Source organism: Gymnogyps californianus, chromosome 1, assembly GCF_018139145.2.
Source record: "Gymnogyps californianus isolate 813 chromosome 1, ASM1813914v2, whole genome shotgun sequence".
Classification (NCBI taxonomy): Eukaryota; Metazoa; Chordata; class Aves; order Accipitriformes; family Cathartidae; genus Gymnogyps; species Gymnogyps californianus.
The window spans coordinates 68,132,249-68,141,512 of record NC_059471.1 but is presented as its reverse complement, the minus strand read 5'-3'; the positions used below and the strand labels follow the sequence as shown (position 1 = coordinate 68,141,512).

General features: G+C 43.8%; 1 protein-coding gene across 1 annotated transcript in view; it reads left to right on the top strand.

Annotated features, from left to right (window-relative positions):
• The first annotated feature begins 223 nt into the window (after positions 1-223).
• The window catches only part of LIMS1 (LIM zinc finger domain containing 1), a 36,422-nt gene continuing 27,381 nt past the window's right edge, over positions 224-9,264 (top strand). The window contains exon 1 of the mRNA XM_050903453.1: positions 224-335. Coding sequence (XP_050759410.1) covers positions 229-335 — 107 coding nt within the window. The 5' untranslated portion in view covers positions 224-228. The remainder of the gene's footprint in view (positions 336-9,264) is intronic.

The window sequence follows — 9,264 nt, the reverse complement described above, 5'->3', positions numbered from 1 at the left end:
CCTGCCTGCAGAGGTTGGTAGCTCGGGCGGGCGCAGGTGTGCCGACACGCCGCCGAGCCTCTTCTCTCCAGGCATCTTGGCAGGCACGCTCCTCGGCAGCAACATCTGGAAGAGGCGGAGGGGTGTGGGGGGAGAGAAACCCAACCTAAAGCCAAAACACCACCACCCCCCCTTAAAAAAAAACAAAAAAAACCAAAAAAAAAAACCCAACCCTCCAGGTAGAAAAATATGACGGCCTTGCAGCTGAAAGAGTTGTCACATTCGGGTCTGTACAGGAGGAGACGGGATCGCCCTGATAGCGCGGGACTGCCTGGGCCACAGGAAGAGAAGCTGAGGTGAGTGCGAATTGACAGGTACCGCCGGGGCGCCGAGCCCTTCTCAGCAGCCTGCTTGCTTCGGTGGTTTTAGCAAACAACGTGCAGCCACGGCTCTGGAAAGTCACTGCAAAACACATGCATCGAGAAGCAGTCCCGAAGCACTACGGAAAAAACCCCGAAGGAGGGATAACAGGAGCCATACGGTGACCTTGTGGGTTTTGGCGATGGTGTGACTCCCTTCCCTGGCTCTGGGAAGGGCAAATGTCAGCCGGTGGTTGCTTCTGGATCCCTTCTGGCAGCCAGCACTTGCAAGTAGATAACTTTCCGCAGCCTGACGACTTTGCTCGGTCTGGTTTGAAGTCAGTTTTGGGTCACCCGGGCGCTGTGGGTTGTGCTGCTTCTCGGGGGTCTTGGCGCAGCCCCTCCACTGGGCTGGTTTTGTTGCGGAGGGGCTGGGGCGGCTCCTGGGCTCTGGCTTTCTTCATGGGGGGTTCTTTGTTGTGGAAAGGGCTTTAGACAAAAGAATGCAGCAGGACCACTTAGCCTGACCTTACCCAGGAAGGGTGACCAAAAATCAGAAAGCCATTTAATGTCCGGGATTATCTTCCTGATGCTACGTGCCTTTTGAAGGAGTAACAGCAAATTTTCAAAAAGCCTCTGTTTGGAGCAGGGAGATTAAAGAATTGTTTGTAACCTGAGTAAGCACAGACACCAAAAAAAAAAAAAGTAAAAATGCAAAGTTTTTTTCCTAAGTGTGCTTGACGTGAAAGCAATTTGTTCCCGCTCCTCAGAAAAGGTTCCTTGTGTAAATGCTAACAAAAGCCTCAGTGGAGAGGAAGTACTTCCTATCTCCTAATGCCTGTTCTCTGGTTGTACTGTTAGATTATTTTTCGTTGGTGGTGGTTGTGCATCGGATTGGAGTGCTGTGTAATTTAAAGGGTTTTTGTTACTGCGCTTTCATTACCTGAGTTAGCAGTTTCAGAAGGATGGGTATTCAGATTTGGGGGATTTACCTTTCGTTATAACTAAGCACCTTAATTAAACATTATTGTGGCAAAATGTATGATTGTAACCTACTGAGATTATTTGCCATGAAATATCAGAAATATCGGATCAGTTCTAGGAACGTGTTAACTTGCGGGTCTGATACGTGTGCTTGGTATCTATTTATAGTATTAATTCTGAATTGATTTCCTAGATGGATTTCTAATAGCATTAGCAGTATGTATTATATTCATATGACTATAGATAGAAGAATAATCAGACTTAGTAGAGTAAGAGGTGTACAGACATTCTTGACTTTTTAGTGTTTACTTTCTTTTTATACAAAACTAGCAATGAGGAAACATCGATCTTTTTAGGGAAGAGAAAGCTGCTTTTTAAAGCATATACATAAAAACGAGCGCTAGCTCTCTACGGTTGTGTTGCTGTTTCTCTTATTTATATGCACGTGCAAGATGAGACTGAGACCCTTTTTGGGCTGGGTGGGGGAAGGGGTTGTCTGTACCAGTATAAGCCTAGGTGTTTTGATCCTTTCCTGAGCCTCTTCCAGTTAAAGATGAGAAATATGTGAAACAGGGATCCGTCTTGAGAAATAGAGTCTAAGTTGGAGGAAATAGCAAATCAGGGGACTTATGAATCAGCTCAGGGCAGGGTACTGGAGATACAAGAAGGTGAGTAGAGCATGGTCAGATGGTGCTCCTAGAGCAGGGGGACAACCTGTACCTAAAGACAGAGCTTCTCTTATATTTGCTAATAGCTTAAGCTGGTTCTTATTCAAACTAAACCTTGCTCCTTCCTAACCCATTTTGTGGTATTTCAGTGTGTTGCCAGGCAGCCTTATTTGTCATTTTTACTGCATTCTCCATGACAAAAGGCTATGGCATTGTAAATACAAAATAATGACATAACAACAGGGCAAAGAGCAATCAGGAACGAAGAGAAAAAAGTTCTTTAGTTTTCTAAAACTGGAAACCTCTAGCTTTTTTCATGTGCTCTCCCTGGTGACACTTAGATGCCTGTCCTTAGCAAATACTTTCAGAGTATCCAGAGTCCACAAGAAAGACAAGAGGTTTCTTTCATGTCTGCTAAATATAGCTTGCCATCCTCCGTGGCTTTGCAATGCCCTCCCATAGTTTCTGTCTCCAGTTCTTTGTTCTAGTGCCTTTGTATTTCATTTTACATACATATTAATCCACGTGTTAAATAATATCAGCCCTCGAGGAACAGTTCACTGAAAGCTGTTTTCTCGGTTCAAGTACCATATTTTTCTAATCGTGGGCCAAAATGTACTCAAGATGCCAGTGTCCTCAGGGTACCCTGTGAGAATTTCTGTATTTAAAAAAAAAAAAAAAAAGGAAAATTGCCCTTTGTTAAAGTCATACATAGTATCTGCCAGTTTTCATTTTACAGCCTTTTACACCTTACCCCAGTATGAGATTTCTCTGTCCTGCCCTTTTTGAGGTCTGTGTCTCCTTTGGTAGCGGTTTCCTGGGATCCAGGCTGGAGTGTTCCTTTGGTAAGGCACAAAACAGCAGTGAGTAACCCAGCGGACAGCCGTTCACACCCCTTCGCCTTGGCTGCAGAGTGTCTTGGACTGCCTCAGCTCTGCTGCTGCAAGCACCACTGTAATTGCAGCTCCTGGGTCCGGCCATCGCAGCAGGAGCCGGACGCTGCTTGGTGGGACGGGGACTTGTGTGCCCGCGAACTGCGGCCAGGACCTAGCCAAGTGTTGGCAGTGTCAGCGCTGCAAAGCAGCTTGGGGGGGCTTGGTGCCGAAATTCTGCCTTTGCTCTTTCCTGGGAACGTCAGTGTCATTTGTACTTAAAACGCCTGAGATATTACTAATAATTAGGGCACTGTGAAGCAATGTACTGGAATTCCTAAATCTGTACAGAGCATATGTTTATCATATAATGTATCACATACATTTTATTTTCCAGGAACCAAAATTTCTTGAAACAATTCTCTTTACTGTATAAAAATAATTTCCTATGTTGACATAGCTTCATGATAGGTCATGTGCCATGGGACTCTGAGCTCTACAACAGGAAGGCGAGCTTTAGCTTCTGCATCTGTGTCCACTGATGTCACTTCACCCAGAGCTTTGACCCCCGTCATTGTCTTCCAGATCTGCTATTCAGTTTATGATGAGTCAGTCTCTACGCACATTTCCCTCAGTCTTTTGCAGGAAAGACTGTGGGCATACAGTTTGGCTCTTTCCATCAAGTTTTGTAGCTTGTCAGATTTCCATTTACAGTAGAAGCTCCTAAATAAATGTTTAAATTTAAGAGTGTCTCCAAACACCTCTTGCTCTAGCAAGTAGGTGCCAGGTCATCTTAAGGGGAACTCATCTCATGCAGCTGTGGCTATCTGCGGGGCCTGATTCACAAGCAGCAGAGCTTACTTTAGTGCATGGTTTTGCTCATTTTGCCCACCTGGTCACTATGATTCCTCGTCCTGCTGCGGATGGAGTTCAACGCTTTGCATTGCACCCACTGCCCTGCTGCAGTTTACAGGCTGGTGCTTGGTGCTAGCCCAAAATCTGCCCCAGCTACCTCAATGTTGCAGGTGGTACGGTGCGGTGGCTGAGCAGCTGAGCTGTCCCACTGGCAGTGGTGAGGACCTGCGGGGGCTGGGAAGGATTGCCAGAGCCCATACGGTTGAGGAGAGTGAGGGCATTTCAAGGGAAGCCACCCATAGCCGTAAATAGCAAGCCCTAAGCTCAACTGAGATCGGGACCGGGGTGGGAGAGTAGGACTCATCCCTCTCTTTTAGAAACCTATCCTAGGATGGAGTGAGTTGCCCTCCCAGGGAGCCTCTCTGGTCCCCTCCACCCCACCTCCTCCTGGCATAACCCATGCCCAGGTTATCCCATCAGCTGTGGTGAGATGAAAGGAGTCCCAGCCCTTGTCCTGACAGCACAGCACATTGATGGGGATGGGAAATTTGGCTTCTCTTTCTGCCTCTCCCACTCCATGTATCACAACAAACCCCATAAACTCTCTGGGAGCCTTTTAATCTGCTGCTATAGATGTTACTGGTGCTTTACTGACCTTATAGGGAGCTGGAGCCTGCCTGCCCCACGTAAAAGGTGGTCTGGATAGCTCTTCCTTTTCTTGAACTTGCACAGTACAAAAATGTGCTTGGTTTAGACCTCCGCTGGGACAAGGATGCTGAACGCAGTCCTCTCTTCCCCTGCTTGAGCTAGGCTCACCCATGCATAGACCTTAACTACGCAGGATGGCTCCCCAGGTGCAGAGCTCAAAGTGCAGGGGGCTGTCCGGCACCTTCATCTCTCCCCTGTCTGCAACAGATGCAACAGTCATTGAACTAAATGCAACCTGAGAAAGCTGCTTTGCAGAACGGAGGGGAAGACTTGTTCTTTTCCAGCTATATTGATTTGATGGAAAACAAATGACATCTCTGATAAATCTTGTCTTGCCTTGTCTTTAGAAATGGCATGTAAAAAATTCTGACTGTATGCTGAGCTATCCTTTCTTGCCTTTCTCAGCAAACAGGATGCAAAGGAAATTGTACGCATAGATTTATGATTAATCATTTGGAGTGACTTAACAGTAGCAGTATGCTTGCTATTTTTGCTCTTTCCCCTTCTCATCCCATGGCCTTTGTAAAAATAGAATGATTCCTCTAAAAATTTTGATGCTATTAATTTCCAAAGCTCAATACAAGGTACTGGGAAAAGCAGGGGCAATTCTCTTTTTTTTTGACAATTATGCTTAAAGTGAATTTGATCATTGTTGTCCATAGCTCTCTTTTCTAAGTTCATATGGGTTCAAATGCGATTAAAAATGTAAACAACTTTTGAAGAGGTTAGTCTCAAGTTTTTACCAAACAGTAACTTTCAGCATTTGCAATAATCTTGGGCAAGCTTCAGTCGGTGGCTGTCAGTTACTCAGGTAGTTCACAGCTCTGTTCTCTTGTGCAGAAAGCACTGTAGACGTTTTCCACATTAATAGCTTTAAAGTATCTGCCTTCCCTTTGCTCTCTGCTGCTGAAGCTGATGGGTACATCTGCGGGAGTAGGTGCAGGCAATCTTCTGCTGAGTCCATTCAGGCTCCCGCCTGCCTCTGCACACTGACTCCAGGCTGGAAGGCATGTGGATGTGCCCCAAAATTTCATGCACAAAGACTCCCTCGCAGATGAAATAGGAGACATAAGCACATTCTTACGTCCCACTGAGCCTTGGGGGGATAGGCTCTGCACAGCAAAGCTCGTAGGTGAGTATAAAAAAAAGCAAATGAAGAAAATCCCCCAAACATCGGCAACGCGGTAGGGCTGAATGCCTCCCTTTCTTTATGAGATGCAGCATTTGGGAGTTGTGCGAGGTCACAAATCTCCTCAGCCTGCCATCAAAAACTCATGTGTAGCAGCCAGCCAAAGTGTGCAGCTGTTTCTGGCCGCACATCCCCCCTGAAGACCTCCTGCTCTTCCTAGGGGGAGAGAAGAAGATGCTGGTCGGGGACTGTCCGGGGAACCAGGGACGCCGTTGAGCTTTCAGCCTTATGGTACTGATGGCAGGGGAAGGCGGAAAGAAAAGATCTGTCTGCACCTGGAAGCATTCTTAAATTTGATTTCCACTGTCTTAATAGCATCACAAATGTTAATATTTATATAGCTGCTTTCTGTAAGTAGATGTTTCACTTGCTCACGGTGCCAGTGTCAGCAGGTAAAGCAGTAATTATTCAATACATTGGTAAAAAAAGAGACTAATTTATTAAACCAGGAATAGCTTGAAAATAAATGTCAAGCCACAAAAAAATTACACTTCTTCATTTGTTGTGGTTAGAAAATCTGCTGGAATAGTAGAGAGCTGGGACCTAGAAATACTCATTTGAATCAGATGCTTGGGAACTCTCGATTAAAAAGCACTTTGGCTCATCTGCTAGCTGCTCTAATTGAAGAGAGGATTTGTCCATGTAAACGTAACACTGAATTATTATTATTAATTATAGTAACTTCCAGCCAGCAAAAATATGCTTCATGGTTATATTTTAATATTGTGATACTTAGAATTTGCATTGAGCCTTAGTTTGAGGTATGCAAATGACTAGAGGCTTTACTTTTCATTTGTGCTGTACTTTTCATTGCTCTAGGGGTTAAAATAACTTGTGAGGAACACACCCTTTTTTCCTTGCCTTCTCTCTCACCCCTTGTCTCCTGCATTGCATAACAACTCCTAAGCGATTTTCTTTGACTTGCTCACCCTGACTATCACCTCCCGTGACTCCAAATGACCAGAGGTAGCTGCTTGCGTGACAGAAACCCAAGCAATTACTACTGTTCCTCTTACGCTTGCCTCATGGTAATAATCTATGATTTCAGTAAATTGTTAAGCTTCAATGATTATAGCAATTAGGATTTTTATTGCTCTTTCTTACAGGATTAGCTGGCTAAAGATAAGTTGTAGGTTTCTTTTTTTTGCTTTTGCTTTCATGTGTTTTGATAACACCTAATCAGAGGTGTTCTCTGCAGAAAATGTACTGTGATTGCTCATTATTCTTCATTATAATTAAGCTCTCCTTTGAATGCAGTCTGTCACACTGAAGTGAATTTACACACAGAAGTATTCTGCAGAGGAGAGAAAAACTAAATTATGTCAATATCACTACTTAATAAAAATTACCAACTTGCAGGCATCGGGGAGAACAAGCTTAAAGGCTGTAAGTTTGGGTTCTCTTTCACTTATTTTGTTTTCCTGTGGTCTCTGAGCTGTTCTAGGAAATGCAAAGCTAACAGACACGGTGTCCTCGAGAGGACCGTGAGCCTTTTACATGATGCTCTCCAGACATGGGAACAGCTCCAGCTTGCCAAGTATGTTGCCTCTGACGGTGGCCAAAAGCTGATGCCTGTGGAGGGAGGTAGAAGGAAGGAGCGGGCCTTTTATGGGATTTCTCTTAGTAGTAATCCCAGCTTGCCGCCAGCTGTGGTGCAGGGACTTCCTACAGAGTTTGTGACATTCGGCGTTTTTCCCTTCGGTTAACTCCTCCGGTCTCACCTCACACCCAGGAATCTCAGGGCATTTCCCAAACATGAGTGATGCTCTGAGTTTTCATGTGTGTTATCTGATGCCGTAGTGCGCATGGTTGTGCGTTCATTTTTTCTTTGCTTGATTTGTCATAGCAGCTTTTCTTCTTTGTATCTGCCAGCTTTGTAGAAACTTCTGATTTTAGGTAGTTCCTGGCAGCATTCTGAAATGATAGTTTCATACATAACGCTCTGTGAGCAGTGTTTTTGGATGATACTGCTCAGCTTTGACAGCAGATTGTAAGTCATCCTGTGATACATCTTTATGTATCAAGGAGATGAAGCTTCGTGATCTTTTGGAGCCTTTTGTCCAACAAGAGAAATTTGGTTTATGACTCTTGTGACGTATGTCCCTGTAGCTTTTCTGCTTTTTCTGTCTGCTCTAATGGCCATGATAGAGCTACAAGAAAATTAATTAAAAACTATTAGCTATTAGCCTCAAAGGAAGTAACATATTGGCAGACACAGCTAGCAATACCTGGCAGCATTTCTCAGCTGTGCCTTTTTAAATGAAAGATTAAAAAGATTCCAGCAAGGAATGAGTGGACGAAGGTGAAGCGGATGTGAAATGGCGTTTGTCTTTTCCAGCGTGTTAAATCCATGCATGCCACGCTTTTCATAGATCATAAAGTTCTTGATCCTGAGTTGAGTCTACCTTTTGAACTCTGTTTCTATGCAGCTATTGGAAAAATGTTACCCACTCAGAGTCATGACTCAAAACTGCCCTGGCTGGTCCCCTTCTTGTTCCGGTACGGAAAGTTTGCGTTGAAAGCTGTTTGTCTTGCTTGATGTTTGGCTTTTCAGTTATTGTTTTGTACATTTCTCCTCACGGACTTCAGAAATGGAAGCATACACTATATTTCTGATATATTAAAAAAGCTGCTCATATATATATATATTTTTTTTTTTTAAAGGACATGGTAGCAGTGCAGCTTCAGGATAGGATAGCTCCATGAGTTACCAGGTTGCAGGTTATGAATTTTGCCCAAAGTGTACAAGTAATTGCTTAGTTTTAAACTACATTCCTTTCTAAAGCTAATCAAATTATACCCACTTCTCCGTGGTACATAGCAAAGGGGAAACAGGTTTGGCAGAGCTCAAACCCCTCTGATCCGAAGCACAAAACCCTGTCGTCTTCCCTTTTCCCTTCGCTTCTGTTCTGCCAAGCAAATAACCTGCACTGCTGCTTCAGATAATCCCAGCAATACGCTATTGCGAGGGGTAACTTCTACATCTTCTCTCACAAGTCTTATAATACATATTACAACCATTCACTCCTGCTTTACTCATTCAGGATTAGTCAGTTGTTGGGGTGGAAACCATTACTTTAAAAAAACCTTGCAATAGTTACCAAAGCCTTCGGTTTGGAAAATGCGTGTAAGTCTTGCTTTGCACTAACTGCTACTGAAATTCATTCATGCTTACTTGACAGATCTGCTACTAGTATTGTATAGCTAATAAATATAAAGTACAAGATGAAGACCTTCAGCTTGTATTACCCAAAATGTTAAGACCATCATAATGAAGTATGAAAGCAACGCTATTTTGTATTAGCTTTATTTGTCGATACATTACTCATGCTTGACTCTTAAGAACATAAATCGCTTCTGGTTATTCTCTTTCGGCTGTTGAATATGAGGGCCATTATTTAATTCCACAATGTTAACTGCAGATGGCTCAGCTGTCTGCCATCCTCTGCTGGTTTTAAAGCTTGGTGATGCTGCAGTGAATGTGGGAAGAGAAAAATGTGAAACCAAAACCTAGAGTGACTAATAATTACGATTTAATATGTGTGTGAGAGAAGAGCAACAGCTGAGGAGATGTTTTCTTTACCACATTCTACTTCTGCCCAAAACAAATTAATTCAGGCAATGAAAAACTTTACACTTCCTCATGCAGA